The sequence below is a fragment of the Acanthopagrus latus genome, chromosome 14, assembly GCF_904848185.1.
Source record: "Acanthopagrus latus isolate v.2019 chromosome 14, fAcaLat1.1, whole genome shotgun sequence".
In the NCBI taxonomy this organism is placed as follows: Eukaryota; Metazoa; Chordata; class Actinopteri; order Spariformes; family Sparidae; genus Acanthopagrus; species Acanthopagrus latus.
Genome location: NC_051052.1, coordinates 19,599,581 through 19,625,527, shown reverse-complemented (window position 1 = coordinate 19,625,527; position 25,947 = coordinate 19,599,581). Strand labels below are relative to the sequence as shown.

The 25,947-nt window shown below is 47.3% G+C and overlaps 1 protein-coding gene across 24 annotated transcripts in view; it reads right to left on the bottom strand.

Moving 5' to 3' along the window:
- celf2 (cugbp, Elav-like family member 2) overlaps positions 1 to 25,947 on the bottom strand; it is a 201,959-nt gene that overhangs the window by 68,341 nt on the left and 107,671 nt on the right. For 23 of the 24 annotated variants that reach the window (XM_037121495.1, XM_037121497.1, XM_037121500.1 and 20 more), the window contains 2 exons: positions 15,465 to 15,661; positions 536 to 618 (listed from right to left, as the gene is read on the bottom strand). In XM_037121495.1, the coding sequence (XP_036977390.1) occupies positions 536 to 618; positions 15,465 to 15,661 (280 nt within the window). Of the gene's footprint in view, positions 1 to 535; positions 619 to 15,464; positions 15,662 to 15,844; positions 15,995 to 25,947 lie in introns of those variants that run through there. The other variant, XM_037121508.1, reaches the window with a different exon arrangement.

Genomic DNA, 25,947 nt, shown 5'->3' with positions numbered 1-25,947 from the left:
GTTGGCAGATTATATCCTCTGGTGCGTGACGTCTACTGGAGCGGACAGATGTTTGTTCAGTCACAGAAAAAAAACATGCACAAAAAAAAAGAACACTATCAAAATCTGGATAAAAGTGCTTCTGACATCTTGTATATTTATCATCAGTCTGATTTCCTGAGAATAAACTGCTTTAACAACAACAAGAACCACGGTTCTGTTCGGTTCCGGCGCTCCACGACAGCAGGACCCTGAAAACTGAAGCAGGTCCGACTGAATTCAGCCGTCAGTCGTTTTAAATAACTCCACTGGCGGACAAACCGGCGCTGACAGTCATGTTGCTCACCTGCTCGCACTTTCTTTCTTTTTTTTTTTTTTTGGGTCACTTGCACGCTTGCAAATGCAGTGTGGCAGCAGCGCGCACACACACACACACACACACACACACACAGACACACACACAGGTTGGGGCGGGGTCCGCCTCAGGGATGCTGCTGTAAGTGTGTGATTAGAGAGAGAAAAAGTAGGCAGAGGAGAATCGAGGACACACACTCACCCCTGTTAAGGTCTTTATGTTATGCAGTGCATTCTGGGCTTCAAGGGCAGCTTTCCTTGTGTAAAACGTGACAAAACAGCAGCCTGGGGAGAGAGGAGAGAGGAGAGAGGAGGGAGAGAAAGGGAGGATGAGCATAAGGAGCAACAAAGAGCATTTTCTCCATTCATCTCCTTGGCATCACCTGTCGACACTGGCAGACGCTGAGTGAATGCTAAGGACCAAACATCCGAGCGGCGGGAGGAGCGAGAGCGCTTTCTGGATTCGTTTCAACGCTGATGACTGGAGCCCCCGAGGAAAGGCAGCGCACACACACACACACACACACACACACACAATACAAAGACACGGAGAGCGAGGAGGTGGCGGAGAGACGGGTCGCTTCTTCATTAATCCTCGAGTTACTCACTCATTCACTAAAGAAACTGTTCACTCATCTCTGATCCTCTCGCCAGTCGACACGCTTGTTTTACTCCCACAGATTTACAGGCAGAGGTGAAATGTAACTTAGGTACATTTACTGGAGTGCGGCACTTAAAGGGGCATTTCACACAAAAATGATAACTCCGTTGTTGCAGTGCACAACTGAAGACGATGGAGACAACTGCTAAAACATAAAATGGCTCCAAGCAGCTCGTCCAGCGTGATCTGAGTCTCTGGGAGAAGAACTTGATTTGAGAAGATGTTATTTTTCAAAGACGTTAGCACGCATCAAGGTTGTAAATAACACCTTTTCAAATTGATTTTGCGCTTCTGGAGACTTAGATCACAGCGGAGAAGCTGGTTCATGTTTTGTTTCAGTCATTTTTTAATGTTTAAAACATCTTCTGCGTTTGTTCAGGAGAAATCCACAACGCTGTTTTGCTGCAAAGCTCCAGGAATGTTTTATGGATGATGGAAACTTCACCTGACTTTCCATCCGATTGTGGTTTGAGCAGATAAAGACGACATGAACCACATGAACGGTGCACGCTGAAGCTGCTCTGCAGTCTGGTCGTACGGCAGCAGACACGTGAACTCTTTCCCTGTTTCCTAAACACAAAATGAGTGACATGAACACAGCGTCCGACTCAGTAATTAGGAGGAAACTAGACGGCAGTCCGACTTCGCATATTAAGTTGCTTACACGCTCACTCCTGCTCTCAGACGCATACGCAACAAACCCGGCAAAGCGAAGCAGACGGGGGGCGAGCGAGCGAGCGAGCAGCATCTTCATTAATCTGTGTGTGATCCCTGCAGAGTGGAGCTGAAACGCTGCAGTCGAGGTCGGACCTCCGTCAGCACGCAGACCTGCACCGTCAGGCGGAAAGAAGCAGCGGGAGGACGCGGAGGCCAGACACCGAGCTGTGCTCGAGGCTGTTATTTATTTCATTCCCGTCCGACGATCAGAGCGGTCGCAGTGTTCGAGGTTTGACTGTTCACATTATTATCTAAGTAAAAAAAAACAAGGCTGAGGAGCTGAAAAGGAAGGAAGTGAGGATGGATAAAGAGTCTTTAGAGCGCGGAGGATGCAGCGGTGAGTCAGGAGAACAAATAGGAAGCTGTGAGACTCACGATGCGTCACCAGCAACAATAAAGACCCGTGTGTTGAAACGACGGCGTGGCCTCAAACATCCATCAGACTGTGAAGCTGCTCGTCCGCTCTCTCTAAATGTCACAGTTATGGCAAACAGTTATGAAAATCCAGGAGAAGTCGGGACATCTCCGGCGTTTTTGAGCCAAGTTAGTGTAGACAGTCACATCTGTCTTTTGTCGGTGTTGTTTGTAAAATGTGTAAAAACCTTGATAACCTTGTTTTCTGCTGTTGCAAACCACAATGTCGAGGAGGACGAGATGAGACCCGAGTTCACGATTAAGCGGGCCGAGACGATATCCTGCTCGGATAGCTGATAAATCATTGAGGATTATCACATTTACACGGAGCGTTTCTGTCTTAGCGCTTGAAGCTTTTCGAGCCTTTTTGTCGGCCCCGGTGATCCGGAACACTCAAAGACCGATCGCATGAGTCGCATCTCTCAGAACCGTCGACCGACCCACTGGGACCGGATGTTAAAGTCTATGATTTCATCTCTGAGTTGTAACTTTTCAAACTTTTTTCCCGTCTGTCACTTCACCTCCATCTCTTATCTTTAATATCCTCTTTCCTGCGCCTGCTTGACTCGGTTAATCAGGTTTAATCCACATCATCCACAGGTGCGTCCGGTCCGTGCTGCCTCCCCGCTCTGTGTGCTGCAGGTTCTGAGTGTTTGGACCGACCTTCTGCCTCCAGCTTTGCTCATCTGTTCATTTTTCCTCCTGTGTTTATTCGCCCACAGATGAGCCGGCGAGCGCCTTTTGTTTACATCCGCTCTGTCGTCCTCCGCATTGTGTTTACGGCACAAATCAGCTCGGTTTTGAGAAAAAAAAAAACAAAAACGTGGCCCGCGACCGGTTGTGGCTCTGTTGGCCCGCGTCGCAGACATCAGCCCTGATGACACTTTGCCCCCGCGGTGCATCTTAGTGAAATCCAACAGTGAGCATCTGGAGCAGATTTAGCATCCGAATCCCAGAGTCCCTTTGATGGGGCTGCGAGCGTAATGGATCTGAATTCCTGCGGTGTCCTCTGGGTGCCACGGCTGTTGAATAGTTGGCCCTTAGCCTGGCGTCGGCAAACGTGATTGGTGTTGTGATTGGAACGCCGCAGTTCCTGTGTATTAGCGGGTTTAACTCCCAGCTTAGTGTTTTTCTCCGACGACCCCGAGCGTGAGAGGCAGCTCGGGGCGTCACTTCACTGAACCCCCCCCTCCCCCCATTTATACCATCAGTATTAATTTACCACCAAGAGTCTCACACCAGCTTTTCCGACTAGTTAAAGGCATCGAGATAAGAGGGGAAATTAGTCACGACTGACGGACTATCGCTGGGTAAGAATTTACACAGTTTATTCCATGTAGGTCACCAAACTGAGAGCTCATCAGCAGTGAGGAGGCTTCTTCTTCTTCTTCTTCTTCTTCTTCTTCTTCTTCTTCCTCCTCCTCCTCTCCTCGCTCTCCGTCACCGTGATAAGAACCGGACACACGGAGGATAAAGTTGAGGAACTGATATGTTTTAAATTAGGTTAAAGGTTGAAGTGTGTTAAAGGATCGACGGCGTTGTTCTGAGTGCTTCCAGTGAAAGTTGGATTAATTAACTTCGCTCTCCAGCCGTCAGATAAAAGAAGCAGAGAGAGAAATGTAAAGTTTCCTGTTTACCAGACGTCGATGAATAAAAACCAAACGTATAAAAACTCAAGAAAAAAAAACACCTGGAGTACTTCGAAACTATTCTGAAAGAGACGTTCAGACGCGTAAGTGTCACACAAAACAGAAAAACTGAACCCAAGGAAGCTGCAAGATGAAGAAATATAACAGCTTAACACATCTGTGGTTTGCAGAGGAGACATTTAATCTGCCGACTGGATTTTTATATTTCACATGGCCGAATACAAATGATGCTCAAAAGTTCTTAAAACCAGATAAAACTTCAAATCCGGGCTTCCGTACGAGTTGCGCGCTGGCAGGACTGAACAGAGCTCAGCTAACTGAAAACATTCATTCTTTGAGTTAAACAAAACTGAGTCCTGAGATTAAATCTAGTCAAGCACCAACAGTGAACACCTGCGCAGGTGTAGCAGAGGGTCTAAAGACTCTCCTGAGGCCTTTTCACACGGGACCACTGTTACCTGCAGACACAGAGCTCCTGTGATGATGTTATCCTGTGCTGAATCTGCATGTCGGTGATTTCAAGTTATATTTCTTTTAAAACGTCTGTATCTCCTGCTGCGAGGTCTCCATACTGACGTTTAGAAGTGATGGAGAAGAAAGTCAGAGGCAACTAAAGGTCGTTTAACCTGAACAGAACGAGCTGCACACGTGTATTTAGGCTTCAAACTCGCAGAACAGCAGCAAAGTAGCTTTAAACTTCATTAATGATTTAGACAAGCAAGATGTTACATGTAGCCGTGACGTCAGGTAATGACGGCATCATACAAAGAAAAAGGTGCACTGTCCCTTTAAGTGAGTCATCTGACCGGCTGTGTGTAAGAGACGAACTGTCACGACGTCCACCTGAAGCGCCGACAGAGTTCATTATCCCTCCCGCCTTCCTCGCTGCAGACTGAATGCCGTGTGCGTACGAGGGGGAGCTCTTCAGCATCGCCTCGGTATCGTACATTATAATTCCATTATAATTCCAATTGCACCTGCGCTCGAGCTGCGGCCCCTCGTGTGCGATTAGCAATTCCAATAGCGCTGTTTGAGGGGCTAGCTGCTAGCCGCCGCGCGCGGTGAATTATGATTCTGGTGGCATCTTTTTCTTTTTTTTTTTTCGTCTTTTTCCTCTGCATATCTGTATACGGGAGGGGTTAGCTTTTGGTGTTAGCATTAGCGATTCTGACAGTGTATAATGTGCAGAGGGAGGGGGGGGAGGGGTCGGCTGTTAGCGCTGCGTTAGCCCGCTGTGTGTTGTGATTCCCGCGGTGTAGCCGGGGCCCCGGGAGCCCACGCGGCGGTGTGACGGATCGTCCCAGGTGGTGGGCTGTCAAGACGAGGATCAAAGAGCAGTGGAGTGGACCTCACACACACACACACACACACACATGCGTTCCCTGCAGTGCTCCAGTTCCACCTGTTTAAGAGTCTGCACACTCGCGGCTCTCACACACACACACACACACACACAACGCTGCAGAAAAAGCCAATAAGAGCGCGGCGTATTATTCTAAGTGCATGTCGGCACATTTACGCAGCCACATACCTGCACGGCAACCTTGAACGAGAGGTGGGAAAAAAAAAAAAAGTGCCGCAGACGAGCATTAATAAGCTCTTTCCGTCAATTTGTGTGTGCACGTCGTCTTCTTCTTCTTCTACTCTTTTTTTCCTCCTCGCAGCACAAACATTTACCTGAAGGCTGACGAGGGCTCAGAGCGGGGACGAACTCGCCGCTTGTGCTGTTGAAGAGGGACGCTCCAAAAAAAAAAAACCACACAGGAAGGAAGACGCACGAGCACAAACTCAATGCGAAAAAAAACACGGGGGGGAAGACAAAATCTATTAGGCACTGATGTGTGTGAGAGTGAGACGGATGGCGAGGACTTGGGGGAAGAAGAAGAAGAAGAAGAAGAGGAAGAAGAAGAAGAAGAAGAAGAAGAAGAAGAAGAGCTGCTGTGAGTGGAATAGAGAGCAGGGGAGGGAGATGCCTGTTCATAAATGCTTTATGGCTGCTGAAGGGGGCCTTTGACTGAGTGAGGACCCGTGGCTCAGCGGTTCTGTCAACACATCCCCCCCCCCCCCACAACGGGTCGACCCCGGCCTCGCTGCTGCAGGCGCAGGAAGCTGAGCAGGACTGGACCGCCGTGTTTTCCACCCGCGTGTCGGCGTTTCAGGACAATTTGTGTCTCAGAACATGTTGTTCACGTCTGACGCTGCCGATCAGACCTCAGAGGAAACAACCTGCTCTGCAGTTTTTACTCTTTGAACATTTAATTAAGTCCCTTTTTTTTTTCATTACTGCAGTTTTAAAACAGAACATCCGAGTCTCCCCGGCCACAGAACACGTTCAAGCAGCAGCTTATCGACTTATAAAGACTTTCATTAGCCCGGCTCTCACCGCCGAGCGTCCCATGTTCCAGGACTTTCAGGATTTTTAGGTTTTGTTGTCTAAGTTTTACAGCGACAGTAAAAAAAAACTTGAACATCAGCTTTGACGCCCCGAGCACACAGACGTCTCTCAGCATCAAAACCAAATGATCCTGACAGGAAGATGTAACGCTGCAGACTGACAGCTCTGCAAACTGCTTCCACAAACGTCTGGGTTTCCTGAAAACGATGCAGGTTGAAGCTTCATCTCAGCCCTGAGTTTGCATTTTCTCAAGTGTGTGCATTAACGTCTCGTATTCAGCCGACTGCAGACAGCGCGCACTTTCACTAATTGGCCAGAAAAAAAACCCAGGATGGTTGCAATGAGGAGGTCCGGCTGCAAAACAGCAGCGAGGAAAATAAACCTCCATCTAGAGAAATTAGAGGCTGCGGAAGTTGGAAATGATCTACGCAAAATATTGGATAATGAGGAGTCTGTGGGCATTGTGATACGACCAGAAACGGATTTTCTTGACATATTGGAGCCTGATTTCAAAGGATAATGAGCGTTTTCTGCTTGTTTTGTCCTACTTTCCTTCCGGATGTGTCGGCGCAGTTGATTCTGCAGCAGCTTCTTCACAATCCTACCTTTGTTTTTCAAGTTTTCTCAAGGTTTTTTTTTCCTTGTGAGTGAACATTGGCGTGCGATGACCTTTAGATTGCGCACGAGGGCTCAGGAGATAACCTCAGAAATGTAGTCTGGGCTGAACTGGACCACATGGACTCAGGCAACACACTTTAATAATGAACTCATGTGTCGACGTCTTCTTCTGAGACTCACATGGTCCAAACTGAATCTGTGTGTTTCAGCACAACTTTCAAGTTGAAGCGACCAGCGGCAGTAGGGACGTCTAATCGACCCTGGAAGTGTAACGACTTTAAAACTTCTGGTGTGTGACGCCTTAAAACTAAACAATGCACACTCACACTGCAGACGCTGGTCGAGCTACACCAGAGTATTTTATTTCTGTCGTTCCTGTCCTGATCAGATTTACCGTGCGGGTCCAAACCTCCAGGCTCGGACCTGCTGCTCCATTCAAAGCACAAATGTTTGGGATTCAATCAGCGCAGGCTGAAAGAGGCGGGTGGAGGTGGAGGTGGAGGTGGAGGGAGAGCGACAGGGGTAATGCACTCCAGCAGCAGAATGGAGGTATGGTTTATTAACAAGCGGGGGGATAAAGAGACGGGTGGGGGTGCATCAGAGCGCTTCACCCTGAGCCCTTTTCACCCCCCGAGGGTGGCAGCAGCTCTCATAGCGACTTCCTCTTTCCTCCCTCCATCACTCCGGTTCCCCTTCCCCTCCACACTTCTTCTGACCCCTGGGGTACCACTCAACCACTGACCCACATTAACTACACTCCGCTGCAATTACCGCTCGCACAGGCCTCCGGGTGGCTCGGGATACGTATCTCCAACCGCTCTATTTCTTGTATTTCTTCCGCCACCTCCCCCACCCTCTTCCTCCTCCTTGTCATCTCTCTGTTCCTTCTTCGCTGTGTGTGCAGCAGCAAAAAAAAAAAAAATGCCCCTTAATGTGTGTAATTTATGTGTGTCAAAGAGCCGCTGAGTGACAGCAGGGAAAAAGAAATGACAGCGAACACATTCTGAATTTGACAGCGCAATAAAGAACAGATTGTCAGATGGAGGAAAAAAAAATAAAAATAAAAATAGGGAGCGGATGAGTGGATGGCTTCAAACAATGCCGCGTTTCTGACGGGCATTTGGCTGATGTTCTAATCCTGTCAGCGCAGGAATTGGTCCAGCTCGCAGCACTTCACAAATCTACACAATCCACCGGTTACTTTTGGTGGAAAAGCACCAATGTCACCCCCCTCCATCCCCACCCCGCCCTCCTCCTCCTCCTCCAAATCCTCCCTCGCTGCAAAGACAACAAGAGCACTTTTCTGTTTTTTTTTTTTCCCCCGGAAATCAAAGCGGCTTTCTGGCCGACCCCGAGGTGCTCGCGGAGAGGGGAAGAAAAAAAAAAATCCAGCTCTGCAACTCCTCTCATAACCGAGAAACTCTGTCGCTGAGGCATGCAAAAGTATAAACACAGAGAGGGAAAAAGACACACACACACACACACACACACACACTCTCCCATTAAAATCCACCTGCAGCTGCTCTCTAATTGGGCCTCGGTAGCCGGCTAAGAAAGCTAACGTCTAGTTAAGGCGATATAATTGGCCGCTCTGCTTTAGGAAAGAATGAAATAAATCAGTTCTCCGTCTCAGGTCGGCCCCCGTCTCGACTGAATCCATTAGAGCAGATAATTGTGTTGGATGGGTGAGAGAAACGTTCGCTCTGCGTTGCCACAGCTGAGCGAGAGGACGCTGGGTCGGCTCGCCGTCAGGGCCCGGGTTCGGTCGCGGGGTCCCCCATCGAACTCCGGCGCCAGAGCGTTCCCGGGCGGAGGGGAGGTTTTGTGATCTGAGCAGTGATTGAAAATCAGATGCTGTAATCTGGAGCCGGCATGTGTTTATCTGCAGGCTTGAAATCATTCCCCCAAAATGTATTATTTATTGGATTTTGTGGTTTTTTGCGATTTAAGAAGAAATGCTGATGTTGAAACTGTTTCAGGTATCCAGGTCAAACACGTATGGAGGACAGGATCGGCTCTCGGTTCTGATCGGGGCGTTTTGTTTTCCAGGTTGTTCGTATGACGGAGTGAAATGTTGCAGCATCTTTTTTTTTTTTGGTTTCTGTCTCTGCCGCTAAACACTTGTTGGCTGCTTCCCCAGAGATCAGCCGCCAATCAAGCCGCGTGGGTGGCAGCGTGTCGCCTCCTTCCTCTGGTGTTGAGGGTTTGATGTGTTTTTCTTCAGGTGGCCTCCTCGTTCGTCTTCGTCTCGGCTGTAGGTTGTTTGTGATTTTGCAGTAATCAGCGACAGAGAGCAGGGAAAAAAAAATAAAAAAAAATGGAATACGTCTCAGATTATTGGCTTTTTTTGGCGAAAAGAAAATGTCTGACTGGGACTTTCAAAGAAATAATGCAATTTCTATTTAAATTGCACATTATTTTAAGATACATTTGCTGCAAAATAATCACAAATTCATCTTGTTTCCTGCATGAACAGGAGCCGTTAACGATCCTCAGGGTTCAGTTTTCTCCAGGAAGAAATGACCAACTTAATCTCACATACAAATACAATCGTTGCTTCATAGTTGGATAATTCTGGCAAAACTGACAAACCTTCACTGTCCTCCAAACTAAATGATTAGTCACAGTTCCTGTTTTATCAGGTTTGAATGACGCGACGATGCTGGTGAGGTTTAGGCACAAACACAGCTCGGTCAGGTTCAGGGAAACATCCTGGTTTGGGTTAAAATGACGACGATGTTTCGTTTAGGGGCCCGACGTCGTCATGATCATGATGTTGGAAAACAACCAACATCCATCCACCCTCTGCAGACTCCATCGCTCTGTAACAGCCTCATCTCCTTCCTCTGCGATGCAGTTAAATACCTGTGTCAGAGCCGAGAGAAATCTCGTTCCTGTGTTATTTGCTGGTTGGACGGACAACGTGAATTTATCAGACGCTAATCTCCCGTCTATACATTCGTCCCGACGTCCTTAACAACACTTATTTATTTTTTTCTCCTCCCCGCTCAGAGCGAATTGCACACAGTTCATTTCTCTTTCGATTCACGTTGTTATTTTTTAATGTTTTGAATGATTTCCAGGCGCCGGGGACTCTTACATAGGATACAAACCCTCCACCCCCCCGTTAATGAAGACATTAAACTTATTCTGCGTATGTGTGTGTGTGTGTGTGCTTGTGGATGTAAGTGTGTGTGTTTCATGTGGGCAGGCTGTATCATTAAGATAAATGACATAGTGCGTCCCCTGCCAAAACACACAAACACAAGACACACTGCAACAAAACCCGTCATGGCGCTTAAGGTTGTGTTTTAGCGAAAGGACCATTTTCTGTTTACCCCTCTGGCTCTCTTTGTCTCATTCCCTCTTTATCTCTCCCTCCATCTCTATCTCTCTTTCAGCAACAAAATGCCAAATTGCTCCATTTCTCACCGGCTCGCCCTCCTCCTCCTCCTCCTCCTCCTCCTCCTCCTCCTCCTCCCCACTGCTCATCCACTCATCTGGTTATTAACTCCGAACACATTAAACCAACAGTAGTGCCACGATATTCCCCAGACCGTCCTCGCCAGAATAAAACAACAACATCACACACACACAGCCTGAATGCACACACCTGGGTCAAACTGCAAAATGGATCCTGCATGACGCACAAAGGCGGCACAAGAGAAACCAATCTGACGTTCAGTTTGGTAACTTTTGGCTTTAACGCACCCAAACGGGCTTGAATTACATGCAACGTGGATTTTTTTTTTCTTATTTCTCTTTTTGTTCCAAGAACTATTCAGAGTGAATCACTCGTGTTTGCTCGAGGAATGTTAGTCTTGTCAGGCTGGAGAAGAAGCCTCTCAGACGGCACTCCAGACCCCAGATGATGACAATAATAAAACAGAGGGGGGATTACGCTGATCCACAGATATCCAGGTTTTTTTTTTTTTTTGGTTTGACGTGCAGAATTCCAGTCGTAGCTCAGAGCGAGCATTAAGTCTTTGGGTCTTTATCTTCTACTTCCTGTAATTAATCATTAATTTATTCGTAGCCGGCGCTCTCTAATGTCTGCCGAAAGTCTGATTGCCGTTTTTTTTTTTTTTTTTAAACAATGTTTTACAACAAACTGGTGAAACAGCTGGTGAAGTGAAATGGAAAGACAATAGATGTGTTTAGATGGCTGCAGGAGCATCATCAGCAGAGAGATGAACTAAGCTGATGTAAAGATGTGAATCACGCCAGAAAACAGACGAGGAGACTCCAACCTGAGACTGAACTGGACCTGACCACTCTGAGGTTTGACTTCGGGTCCTACAGAACGGGCGGTGCGTTTATTTTACAAGCTTATCAAGTGTTGTGATGTATGAACGCCTTCGTTGTGCTGCGACGTGATTGTTGGAAGCAGAGACGTGTCACCAACATTCATGGTAAAACATGAAAAAAACAAGCTTCTCTGCATCAAAACCTCCAAAAAAGGAGAATGAGGAGTGTAAAGTCATCTGCGTATACAGACGCAGATTTTAGGAGTACATTGTTATTCTGAGTTTTCACAGTGTTCAGTTGGAGGAAAATCAAAAATGTGCTGTTTGTTTTTGATGGTCCGTGTTTCTCTGACACTTTCAATCTTCTGTCCTGCGAACGAGACGCATCTACCGTGTTGATCTGCTCAGGCAGATGTGCCTGGTTTCCCTCCTCTCAGGGCAGATTTCAGGCCGATCACACAGGTTTGATACGATGACTAACTGTTTTATCCGTCCGCTGTGACAACCTGAAATCGACACATTGTTACAGTGCGTTTAGTTTAGGCTCGGCGGAGAAACCGCATCTGATTCAACTCGTGCAAACAACATCGACAAACCGACTAACGAATCTGGATTTAACGAGGCTCAGTCTCAACTAAAAATGTGTGTCAGGCCCTTATATCCGCCACAAATGTACGAGTTGAACATTTCATTTTGGAAGTCATCTCGTCAACCACCAAATCTTCTCCTGCTGTCGATTAATATTCACCGTGTTGTGCTGTTTTCGTCTTTTTGTTGTCGATGTTCTTTTTTTCTGGGACTTTTTGCAGTTGCACAAGTGTCGGCTAATGAGGATCCAAAACAAAAAACAAAAAAAAAACCCAGCCGAAGAAAAAAAATAAATAAAAAAAATACAGAGAAGTTGTTGGGAGTTGTGAAAGGCTTGTAGCTGCAGCCGCTGAACTTTCTGCTTCGTCTCAGTGGGACTAACAAACTCATTTAAATCCAAACTGCTAGTTTACCAAAAAAAAAAGGGAAAAAAAAAAAAAAAAAAAGAGCCTCTGGGTCGCCACCGGGGCATCGGTGTGGGCTCATTTGCCCCAAATGGCTGAGATCTTTTTTCAAACAACACCGTCGCTAATTTAAAATAAACACCCTGAGGGGAAGAGAGGGGCCACAGTTTCCCTGACACCGGTGAAATTACCGTCGGCTCAGGCGCAACAGCGAAGCCGGCGAGGGGGCTGCTGCAGCTCCTCCGAGCCGAGCGGGTGCAGATGAGGCCAGACGGCTTACTTAACTATGAGAAAACAACAAGCGTGCTCAAAGCCTGCGAATAACAAGGCCAGTAAGAGCCCAATCAAATGCTACATTTCCTCTTAAAACACTCCACCTCGCAGCACAGGAAGAGAGACGGCAAAAAAAAAAAAATGAGGCGTATATCGAGGGAGATTGCCATTCAGAGCAGAAAAAAACAAAAAGTAATAGCACAGAGGCTGTGTGTTTTTTAAACCCATGTAGAAGTGCTGGTGAGTGATAGTCTTGACTCATCAACCATAAAAACAACTCATTTCAAGGGTAGTGAAGATGAATCAGGAGATTTGCGGGAGCTGAAGGACAGACGGAGGGACGCTGGCCCTTTTAGGTTTTTTTTCCCCCTCCTTAAAAATCAGCAGAGAGGAGACGAGGAGAAAAAGAAAAAGGAGGAGGAGGAGGGAGAGAGAGAGAGAGAGAGAAGGAGTCATCTCAAGGCTAAGAACACACAAACACAAAGCGCATGACAAGTGTGTTGGTGTGCAGAAATGAGTTGATTTGGGTCTTGGCAGAATTGCTGTCTTCGGGCTTTCGTAAGCTCATATGACTCAGGCAGAACGAGAGGACGCCGGAAAGAAAAGGAAACACACACAGAGACGGAGAGAGAGAGAAAAAACTAAAAACAGAACGCAGACCGAGCTGGAGTCTGTGGGCGCAGGGAGGTGAAGGACACCGTCACCTTTTTAGCCACTGGATATTCAATTCGATATCAAAAACATGATCTTAACAGCATGTCGTCATTTATAACGTGAGACATCTGAATCTCCGGATCGCTCCAAGAAGCTTCTACAGTCGTTTGAGGAGTGCAAGACTCCAAAGATTACATCCATGTACAGATAATCTGTTTTGTAGGGAGACTCAGTTCCACCTGATGAACAAATTTGTATCAGGAAGCATCAGGACACATTTTCCACGCGCAGCTGGATTAACCCGTGGGGGGGGGAACACAACAAAGATTTGCCTCGGGCCCCGTTTGACCACCCGTCCTGCCCACAGCGGAGAAAACACAGCTGCTGCGTTCAACACTCAGTCACAACACAACACAACACACACGGCAGCTTGGTCAGCGGCTTCAACTTCACACTGTGACGCTCTAATTACCCCTCTAGGGTCAGTTTGGGGCTGTTTCCTTAAGTGAGCGATAACTTACATACCCTTCCCATATTATGATACAGTGTATTATGACTTTTAGACTGATATTAATGCTGTGAAATAGGTTTTGGTTGGGTTTAGACAACAAAACTACTCAGTTAGGTTTAGACAACTAAGCTACTTGTTCGGTTTAGGCACCAAAACTACTTATTAGCTTTCAACGCCCAAACTACTCGGTTGGGTTTAGACACTAGAACTACTTCGTTAGGGTTTAGGCAACAAAACGACTCGGTTAGGTTTTGGCGCCAATCGTTCTTGGTTGGGTTTTGGACAAGACGACATTTTGGGGTCAAAATAACTTTGTTTAGTCTTGAAACTGACATTATAACAGCTATGTAAGTGATGTAACTCATCTAATGTTACATGATTGATGTCAACAGGCCCTAACTGACCCGTGACGGTTTTTTTCATATAATTTTGGCCTTAATTTTGACAGAGAGCTTCATCTCGTAAGATAAGCTCTTAACAAGCGATGTGTTTCACTGGCGCAATTATTAAAATCACAAAAAAAACAAAAACCCAGCCGTCCATTTGGATCCGTGGCAAAACCGCAAGATGTTCACCAGGAACGTCGATCCTGGCCGAGTGCATCCGACAGCAACTGTGGGAAGATGTTGTTCCTTTTCACACTGTCACACACATCCACACAGCAAATATATTTCCTCTCCTCCCCCAAAAAAAAACACATCTGACAGAGGAAACAAGCAGCATTTAAACGCGTTTTGTCGAACACGAGGTCTCGCTATGTAGATTTCACTGCTACACTTAAACATCAGCGCGTTTCCAGACACGTACGATGAAGATCATCTCGCACCAAAACCCGATAAACCCTCTAATTCGATTGCATTTTCCCCTGCAGACGCGTGTTTACTTCCTTTTTATTCGCCTCATTCCCGCTGATTCACATTCTGCTACTTTGAAAACTTCTCTTGAAATTTGCTTTACAGTCGGATGGAAGTGCCACGTCTCCCCTCCTTTTTCCCTTTTCTCTCCCTCCCTCTCTCTTTACTTTCCTCCCACTCTCCATGTCTCATCAGGAGTGTCATCAGCCCCCACTCCGGTTGATGCCTGTTAATATGGCAGCGCTATTGTCTGCCCGTTCGTTGCTGCTGTCTCTATTGTTTGCTCTCACACTTGACGAATTCATCAAAAGGAAGAAGAAAAGGAATGGGAGAAAATAGCTGCAAATCATGCCGCTTCGCACAATTGACTGCGCAAGTCTGGCTGGGAGAGTCTTTGTCTTGCGATGGTGCACGAAATGTGTGTTTGCTCGTGTAATTTTGCACATATATCATTTCTGCCGCCATCAACGACGTGGGACGGCCCCTCAGCCGCCGACTGATGTGTGCAGAAGCGTACGTACGCAACGCGATCTGGATTCACGGGAGTGTGTCGTCTCTGGTACGTCTGCACAACTGTCATTTTGTGTGTCTGTGTTCATTTACAGTCTTTATTTACGGAAGCGACAACATAGTGGAGAAATATCTTGTTTGAGTCCTGAGTTAATAGAGCAGAAGAATTTCATATTTCTCAGATGAAAGGAGGGAAAGAGAAAGAAGGAGGAATGAAAGATGGAATGAAGGAGGTACATGAGGAAGGAATTATGGAAACAGAAAGGAAAGAAAGAATACGCAAATAAATTAAGGAGAGCACGGAGGAAAAAAAAGGGAAGGCAGGGGGAACAAAGTGGGGAAATAATTATTGAACAAAGAGCAGACGGAAAAAGAAATATTGGAGGGAAGAAGAAAGGCTGAAAGAACAAGGGAAAAGAAAATGGGGGAGGAAAGAATGAAGTAAAGGACAAACAAAACAGAGGAAGTAAAGAGAATAATAGAGGATACAAGAGGAGGGGAAGAAAGCGTGAAAGAAGACGGCAAAAAGAAGGGAAAGAAGGAAGTAAAGAAGAAGTTGTGAGGAAAGATGAAGGTGAAGGACAAAAGACAACAGTGAGCTGCGATCATTAAACGTGTGGTGCGGTGCTGTCGGACCTTTGCTCTGTGGAGGGTTCTGGCTGCGGTCTCGGAGTATGTTGATCTGGTAAACGGCTCCGTACGGCTCGAACAGCTCCTTCAGCTCCTTCTCTGACCAGGAGCGCGGGATCTGGCCCACGAACATCTTGATGGCGTCCGGGTCCGGCTGGTCCGAATGCTCCAGCGCCCCGTTCATCTTCCCGGCCGTGCCGTTACTGTTGAGGAGACAGAAGACAGAACGATGAGAACAATATTCGTTATCTGGCGCCGCGTGCTTCGAGGAAAAGTTTCTGACGGAGAAAGCATCGCCATCGTTTTCGAGATGATGCATTTGTCAATAGATTTCAAAGTAACTGAACTCTTTTTCCTTCAATTCCCATGTGAAAATTTAAAATCACCAAATTTAGAGACGTGGTTTTCCCTGGAGAGAGTCAGTTAGAGCGTGTCACCACCTCCTCTGTGAAGCAGTATTCATGAGACTGAAGTTAAAATCTTGTTTGAACACACTATTAACTCACAGACAATCACGGGTAATTCGAACCAAATCAAAAAAATCACTTCCCCTCCCCCCCGCTCCTAATTTCTCTTAAGACGGGACTCGTGTATCTAATCGAAAAGTGATACGGTTCAGAAAAGAGCACAAGAAACTCCTCGTTTCCAACACAGAAAAAAAAAAAAAAAAAAACAGCCTTCAGACCATCAAAGGGACACAAACCCAGCGAGCCACGCTAATAAAATTCTCCAGGGTGCCTCGGCGGATTCTTACAACACAGTCAGACGGCTTTCAGTGCAGGTTTTTTACGGCCTGATGGCCCCTGAAGCTCGCAATTTTTATATAGCCTGACCCGACACATCGGTAAACTGACCCTCACTGTGGATGTTTGGCCGTAAAGATGCAGCGATGGATCTGTTCAGTAAATCCACACTGTCGGACCGGGCCGGACGCAGGTTTTATTCCGGTGTGTCTTTGTGTTTTTTGTCGCTTTACTTGTTACCACGAGTCGTCCGGTCCTGAACGCTGCACGTGTGCTTGTTTGTTGCACGTCAGCATGATGCATGAGTGAGCGCCGGCTGAGCGGCATGCAGCATGTTAATGTGAGGCTGTGTGTGTGTGTGTGTGTGTGTGTGTGTGTGTGTGTGTGTGTGTGTGAGGGGATTGGGGCTACAGAACCGGTGCAGCGAGCTCTTCCGGGCCGCCCTTAACAGGACACAGATGCTTACACGCCGATCGGGTCTGGTTAGATTTCCACATCTGGAATGCATATGGAAATGGAGGTGAAGCGCTTTTCACCCCCGCCTTTCCACCGCAGAGCTACAACACTTATCTTCGCGGAACACACTCGTCCGTCAACGTGTGACGAATGCTAACTGGAGCTACGACGGAGCGAATAAAAGGCGAGCGGAAGGCTTTCTGCGGCGAGGCCCTACGGAGATGAGGACGGCAGCCGAGCCAGCACGAGGCGGAGTGTGGCTGAGGACAATCATGAGCGAGCGGCAACACGAACACACACACACACACACACACACACACACACACACACACACACATCACCGCCATCAAGGCCTAAGATGGCTGAAAACCAATTTAATGAAACCAAAGTCAATGGCCGCGCCGTTTTATTGCTCCACTTTCCCTTTTGTGCTTCTCGGCAGGAAAGAGAAAGAGCATTATCTTAAGAGGCAAAAAAACAAAGCAAAGCCAAATCCTGAGCTTGGTTAGCTGACAACACTAATACCACACTATAAAGCTCAGCAAGAGGGACAGAACGAGGGGAAGGAAGGAGGGAGGGAGGAAAAAGAGAGAGATATGGTGAGAGACGAGGGAGGGAGGGAAAAAAAAAACCATCCAGACCTTTGAACGCGGGCCATCCATCTCTTGCAGAATGAGCCAAGGCGCTCAGCAGAAACGCCCAATTCTTTAAAGGACTTAAAGGACATGTCAAATAAAAACGCCAGAACCGGAGAAGGAGTCAACGAGCCAAACCGGCGCTAACAGTCCTCGGGGCAGCGGCCGCTCCTCGCTAAGCTGTCCGATAAATCGCGGGGGCCTCGGCGCTGAGGAAGCCCCGAGGGTGAGGACGAGGAGGAGGGGGAAGAAGGGAGGAAGGAGAGGGAAGGGTGGCGGCGGCAGCGGCGAGGAGTTACGGCCCCTATCACCGGCTGATGTTTAGGCACATAAACGGCAAGACGGCGGTGTCGGACGAGCTTCTTCGGTCGCTGGGTTCAGACTGGAGCACATCATCCCTTCGCCCTCTGACACACACACACACATACAGAGCTGATGTGTGTGTGTGAAAGCCAGAGAGCAGAAAGAGAAAGAATAGCTGGACACAATCCCTCATTGTTGGCTGTTTGTGCGAGGCCTGCAGGGACCGAGCGAGTCCACGGGGGAGACGATACAATGGCCGGTGTCAGAGGAGCGCCTCCCCTTCTCGGGGACACTGTCCGCCCTGTGTTCCCCTTCCCCGCCGTTCACTCCCGCCCGCTAAGACAATGAATAGCTTCACACGGGCAGCCATAAGGCGTACGAGCGCTTACAGATTTGCGTGCTCGGTCTCCCCCCCCCCTCGAGGTGGCTGGAAGTAGGTGACTCTTCCTCCGCTACAAAGGAATGAGCGCCTCTCCCGTCAGCCCCCGTGGCCGAGACTGACAAGGTGTTATTGCAAGCAGACAGAGCTTTAAACGTGTGTGTGTGTAGATGTTTGCGCCAGAGCGTGAGGCTCAGCAGGAGAGTGTCCTGGGGCTCGGATTAAGTCGTTGAGTGGATCCACTCCTGCCATGGCCTCTCCATCTCCCTCCCTCTTTTCCCCTTCTTCTTCCTCTTCTCTTCTCTCTCTCGCTCTCAATTTGAGCCAATTGTTTGCCTTAATGGCTTAACTATTGCTTCCATCACTCCAGCCTCCCTGCAGCACAGGGCCGTGACTGAGGGCTGATCTACACTCAGAGTGTGTGTGTGTGTGTGTGTGTGTGTGTGTGTGTGTCTCAGCCAGACTGCAAAAAGAAGTGTCTGGATAGGTCTTTGAAGCAGCTGCTGAGGGCTGTTATTCCCTCACCTCACACTCACATTAGACAGCAGGCTCGTTTATCCAAACTACAGCTGCACGATATTGACCATAAAAACCTTATGATGGTAATTTATTTATTCATTCGTCATCTTCATTTCACCCTCGCAGCTCCCCTGGACCGGGAGGAACCGCTCAGCCTCTCAGCGAACGATCTGATCGGCTTTCTTTTTCCCCACAGCGACACGAGACGATCTTCCGTCTGTCGGGATGTGGCTAGCCTAGCTTAGCATAGAGTCCAGAGTAGAAAATAAGCTCTTTAATCTATTTTATCTACATTATCTTTGAGGTACTGAAGTGCTGCAGGGATGCTAGCCTTCAAATCTTGATCTCTCGATGTAAGAAGAAGAATTAAATGTTTTCTTTGCTCACTTGGGGGCAGTACAACAAGCTGCACCCACTAAATTGACATATTATCACTTTATAAAGACTCCGAGCAGCAGTTTAACATTCATTCTGGGCTTGACTCCATGACGAGTCTCCATTTTGGCTCTGTTGTGGTTCCTAAAATGTCTATATCCGACACGCGGTGCTTGGCTGGTGGCGCGCACAGTGTTGCCAACTCTTTTCAATATCAAAAGTAGCTCCAAAAAAATCGCTCAAAGTCGCCGGATAGCATGACACAGCTTCAGGGTCGTGTTGCTACAGAAAGAGATGGTTTGAAACTTATTTGAGGTTTGAACAGAGAGAAGCTGATGAGCCGACGCTGCATTACTGTAAACGATGAGCTGAAGGTGTCGGGTGCTGGTTCTCTGTGGGCTCAGATCTCATGGCGGATGCTACAGGTAGACGGAAAAAAACGAGCTCCGCCTCCGACAGATGCAGAGTGAGCAGTCACAGCGCTGAACACACGAGCTTCCTGCTCTCCTCTCTGTTCGCCTTGTTCACAGCTGGAGGGAGGAAGACGGAGAGGACGAGCGAGGCAGACGAGAATGAGCGCCGAGGAGAGAGAGCGAGAGCTGGAGATGGATGCAGATGAGCCAGGTCCAGGAGTAAGCACAGCTCAGAGCTCAGCATGGGCTCTCTGAGAAAACCAGGCTCACATACGCACATATCACACACACACACACACACACACACACACACACACACACAGGCTACAGTTGAGGCTGGCTGCGTTGATCCCCCTGCTGTTTCTCCCTTCTGTTTCTGCTCTAAAACACACATCCTCTCTGACTCCCTTAACCCCTCGATCGCAGTGCACACACACACACACACACACACACACACAGCCGCCGAACGGCGCTCACACACACTTCAGTGGGTTCGCGGAGGGGCCGAGCTGTCGCACACTTCCTCTCATTGGCAGCGTGTTTGCAGGGTGTGTAACGGTCCCACAGGGGAACTAATCTTGTTGACAAGCAGAGTGAGAAACATCAGTTCCCCCCCGAGGGAGCGGGGCGACCAAGGTCAGCTAAACACTCTCTCTCTCACACACACACACACACACACACACACACACACACTCGCCACACCGACATGTTAACACACACTCATGCGGACCTGGACGGTCACATATCCTCACACGTACACAGTCTGACAGATTCTGACACTTTCACTGTCACGCAGAGACAAACGGGCAGAAAACGAGGAACGTGCCCAAACACAGGGACACACACACACACACACACACACACACACACACACACACAGAGCTGAGATTTAAATCAATATCATCATTTTGTAGAGGTCTTACGATCACAATTATTTATATCAGGGGTTGCAAACCAGGAAGTTGGAGGCAGTTGTGAGATGCATCTAAAGTGTAGCAAAGGTAATAAAATAAGGAAAAAAGATGTTATTGTTATTTTGTATAACCTATAAAACTGGATCGAAGAAGTGACGTTAAAAGGTGTTGGGGTCACTGACCAGGCTGCTGTATTTGACCCGCTGCGAGTGAAAACCTGCTGGACTGTGTCTTGCTCAAAGGAGAGATTTATCCCACACAGGAAGTATTTTCATGTCGACTTACAGATGAAGAACCGAAACTGCGTCATTTTGGGTGACTCAGGATTTGATGTTTGTGTTTTTGTAACGTCATTAAAGCCTGAAAAGTAAAATCAATTCTGTCTTCTCTCTTCTTTAAGGTGGGCGAGACTCAAAATCTAAAACTGCGACATCATGTTTCTGGATGCTAAACACCTCGTAAAGAAAAAAAAACCAAAAAAAAAACACCTAAATGTGTCTAAATGTAACTTTGCTGCTTATTTAGTTATGAATATTTTAATGCGACGGAGGAATTACTGTGCAAGCCAAGTTTCCAGGGGCTTAAGATGGGCTCCTCTCCTCCAAAAACGATAAGCACAACCCCACTTAAAGGCAGGAGGCAGCGCCCGAGTGGGGCTAATACACACCCAGACACACACACACACACACACACACACACACACACACACAATTCATTTCATAGTCCTGAATGTTTTCTGCTGCTGTGTCAAACTGTAAACAAGATTAGCAACTTCGGCACAACACACCATAAGAGGCGTGCTTCATTCCCCCTGAATCCAGCCTCTGTAACTGATTTTGTCATCGGCGCGGCGCTCAGGCGGATTAGTGACTCAAACTAAATGAGTGGCGTGCCGTATCGACTGATTTATTCGGAGCTGCTTCGTCGTCGTCCTCTAACCGAGTTACGGCGAGGGTAAACCGGCTCCTGGGGGGCCCTCCTGTTTCCGCGCCAAAACGAGGGGAGTGTGTGATATTGCCCCGTGATTCACTTGAACTTTACAATAAGCGATAATCCGCCCACCGCGGCGGCAGGACTGGGACGACAGCCACGCCGCCGCGACTCCACACGGCACGTTTCGTAGATTCATTAACCAGCATCTCTGTGCTGTGGGAGCGAGGTCAGCTGTGAATAACCGTGACCGGCTGAAGGAACCGGTTCTGTACGAGGACTTGTCTTTATGTGTGTGTGTGTGTGTGTGTGTGTGTGTGTACACGATTGTGGTTGCCATGGAGACGCGCATGCGAGACGCAGGAGAAAACGATCACATAAATGTCACAGTAGCTAATGAAGCTGCACCGGTGCCCCGACGCTCAGCTAGCTCGCCGCTAACGAGCTACCGCACGCCACCGCCCGCTAATGAGAGGAGACACACACACACACACACACACACACACACACACACACCTACAGTGTCGTACACATTTACTGTACATACACACAGCGGGAAGGATGAAACACACACACACACACACTCATTTCTCATGTCGACACCAGAGGAGTCCAAACTGATTCCACAGAAAAAATAAAAGCCACCTCGTCGGATCACTGAAGCTGCTGTGTTGTTGCAGTGTTGGAATATGTGGCACATGAAGATGTGCTGACACGTATACGTGAAGAAAAATCCAACGGAAAATTAGGGACGATGTAAAACCTGTTTCAACACGAAAAAAAACCCTCCCTCCTTCTTTACTTTCCCTGCTGTCTGTAAAACATATTCAGATATCTTTACAATGAGGCGCAAATCACAAAAATACAACAATAAATTAACTCCAAATCCAATTATCAGAAGAGAAAACGCAAGGACATTCACTTCTCAAAGGGAGGATTGTTCTCCTGAGAAGAATCGCTGCTGACTGAACGGACCAACAGTCCAACCATCTTGTTTTTGTGTATCTCTGTTGAGTGATTTGTCGTGATTTGCACGTCAGGACCTCCGTATCTCTTGTCACAGAGTCGAGAATGAACCTCCAGACTCGCGTAGATGCGTAGTTTTATCTTTATAAGCAGAAATCTGAGATATATTTAATGTTTGTTTCAATATATCACAACATCTGGACCAACCAACGACCAGAACGTGCAAAAATGATAATTTAGCTGAATCTCAAGTGAAGTTTAATCGACTGACATCTAATAAAAAACTGATTTCAAGTGATAAAACTTCAGCAGACCTTCAACATTTATCTCACACACAACTTCCCTTTACATCTTTACATTTCTTAAATTCTTGAATCTAAAGTCACTTGGAAGCTAAATAGATTCAAAACGTCTCTATTTTAATCAGCAGATTCAAAGCTGTTCGTATTTCATTAAATCGATCCTGAATCTCAACCTCATCTTTCATCATCTTTTAGTTTTTATTCGCTCGTCGGAGAGATTAACCGGCTGCTGAGTTCCATTTCATCACCTCTGTAAACCTTCAGCTCTCATCTCAAGAGGACCTTGTTGTGAATAGTGTCACCATAAAGTGGATGCACACATATATATGTGTGTGTGTCGCAGCAGGAAACGCACTTCCAGACTGGTTTTAAACAGGTCTGCTCCTCCTGAATACGCAGATATTTAATCAGATTTTTATATATATGAATAACTGAGAGCTCAAAAGACGGACCTGCATTGATAAAGTGGCATCTGAGCGATTCACTTGCGTCTCTATCCAAGCTGAAGGTCTCTCTCGACTTAATTTAAAGCTGCGAGGTTTTGATGACTGAGGTCCTTCTGACGCCGGCACGGATCTGATCTCCCTCCACGTTCTGCAGCCTGGTGGTAAGAAACCGAAGCTGCGACCACACAGACGCAGCAGACGTTCTCTTCACGTACTACAGAGCACCTCGAAGGACCAACAGGGTGAGGAACAGCATCAGATGATGAAGAGGAGGAGGAGGAGGAGGAGATCCACTCAGAGCGAGTCACACTCTGAACCGCGGAGGAGGAGATCTATAACCGCTCTGCACATCGACCCGCGAAGAAACATTCCTGTAACTTTTTCATCTGCACGTCCTAAAGTTTCAGATTGTTTTTTCTGGGTTGTTTTTATTGACCACCAGGCAGCCGGTGGTTTAAATTCACTTCTAAAGGGCTCAAATATCAGTCAGTGTGACAAACATTAACACAATTAGTCTGGAGTTGAAATAATTACAGACTAATGCATCGGTCTACTGATAAATAATTATAATTATTAAGATAAGAGATGAATCTAAAGTGACAGAACAAAAGGTTTGAAAGGTTTAGAATAAATGTCTGTGATTAAATTTGCACTAAATTTGAATTGATTTATATTTTTATCAATATGTGAATGTTGTTCACTATATCACATTTTGCAATTTATCCTCAGATGATCTCTTTATGTTCTTCAGTAAGTTTGAAGTGGGCTGATTGTACATTATTGATATCATGTTATTTGTATTATTAGTGGTTTTATTTTAATTAGTAGGAGGAAATCCTGCAGAGTAATAAAAGCATTAAAGTGACCTTTGACACAAAAACGATCCCATACAGAACGTCAGAACCAGACTCACAAACAGACTCTCATTTACGTATTTCCTCTTCACGGGATCTTTTACTGACCCTGTACGATGAAATCTTTTTTTCCGTCAGCCTCTGATAAACGAATAAACGGCCAGATGTGATCTGGTCACCGGAAATCAATCGTTTTCTGTCTGTGCGGAGCATGAATGCACACAACCCAACGAGGGAAATAAGGAGATCGTCTCATTGGAAAATCGTTTAATGGTGGCACTATAGGAAAGGGTCGGGAGGTCAGAGGAATCGATGGTGTTCATCCTCCTGAGGGTGTGAACAAGCAAAGCTAATAACACGCACATCTGCTCACCGAGATTACGAACGTGCAGGCGGAGGTGATGCAAATATTCCCACATGAGGAAAAATTCTTACTAAACATGGTGACCTGGGAAAACCTTGCTTTCCTTCGTCCCACCGCTCCCTGCGCTTCCTCGAATTATCTCCCTAAAAAAAATAAAAAATAAAAAATGATGCTTTCTAGCCTCACGTCAGCCTGACCTGGAGTCGCTCTGCATGTGTGTGTGTGTGTGTGTGTGTGTGTGTGTGTGTGTGTGTGTGTGATAGAGGGAAGGAAAAGAGGGGGGAAAGAAGGAATTAGAGCATCGTAAAGCCTCAACACCAGATTGGTCAAATCCAGGCAGCAGCGGCAGCAAAATTCCTCCCTAATCTTCAGCACACTTCCTCTCGTCTTCACCCACCGCCTCCCGCCTGCATCGCGTTGCTATGGGAACAGGAGTGTTGAAAAAAAAGGGGGGGTGGGTAAAGGGGGGGTAAAAGGGGTAAAGGTAGCCGGGGTTACTGGGTGTTGTGTGGGTGTCTTGTTGGATGACATCGCACTCTCAACCCCCCTCGACTGTCAGATTTTTGCAGTGAATCACCTGTTTTTTTTTTTATTTTTTTTTACTCTCTTATCTCTTCATCTCCCCCGTCTCTTCCTGCTCCGTCACCCCCCCATCTCTCTCCGTCGTACTCGTATCTGTTATGTTTGCCGGCTTTTAATGAGAAACAGCTTGTTTGTGGTGTGAGTCTGCGTGCGTGGCCGTGCGTCCGCGTGCGACCGTGTGATGAAATGGCAACAGCCCTGATTGTCTGGCATCGCGCTGCGGCCGCGCTCTGCCAAAAGTCATCATCTGACTCGCCGACGGGAATGATGGCCCATTTGACTAATGCTTCTCCACAAAGCGGGCCAACAATGCCCGGTCCAACTGACAGAAGAAAGAGCGGATGTGGGACCGTATCAGATGGGTACGGATTCAATTCAGCCGGCTCAGATTTGGGACAGCAGTCCAAAAAAAAAAAAAAAAACAAGTCACCAGGGCCTGGAGAGCATCCGCTCACTGTGTGTTTTACAGTAAATCCTCGATATTGTGTACCTGTACGACATGTACAACATCTCCACCGCTGTGCCCGGCTTGAACAATCAATCCCCCCGGTGTGTTCACGCACATCGGTCGTGACACCTCTAAAGGGGACGACTGAGCAGAAAACCACAGGGCACAGATAGAAAATGGCGTAATAAGGGCAGAGCAGAGAGACAAAGAGACAGAGAGGGGAAAGAAAAAGGCAGCCGGCGACAAAACACCACTGATTTAACAACCCGAGTGTATTTGTTGTGCTGGCCTCGGCGCGATTACGTCCCATTGTGAGCAAACCTGTGCACCATTTTCAGCACAAAGGTTACAAAAGCCCAGATATCACCTCAATTAGCATTTGGCGACGCCGCTGCTGTTTTCATACATGACGGCGGAGAATAAAAAAACATGGAAACAGCACGCGTGTTGCCAAAATGGTTCCTGTTCTCCGAGGTCGCTCGGCGTGTTCCCGTGGCGAGGACAGGCTGCGTCCCTCCTCTGACACTTTAATAAACCACCATTACTGCTCTCGACACACAAGCGACCTCAGAGGGGTGGTCGCGGCGCTGCGAGTGGAGAGGAAAGAGAAAGAGGTGAAGTTAAACACGATGGAGACAAGACAGCCGGAGGAAAGCTACTTATCGGCCCGGCAATGGGAGGACAGCGTTTTGTGCGTTCGTGCGATGTGGGACGAGAATAAACCCGAAGAACCGAAGAGCTGCTTTTTCTCCGCGAGGACGCATCTGCAAGCTCTCGTTCGAACTGTAATTTCCCTCGTAGATCATTTCACGGTGGTTGCAATTGAGTGTGTTTGACCTCCGTTTTCCTTTTTAGAGACA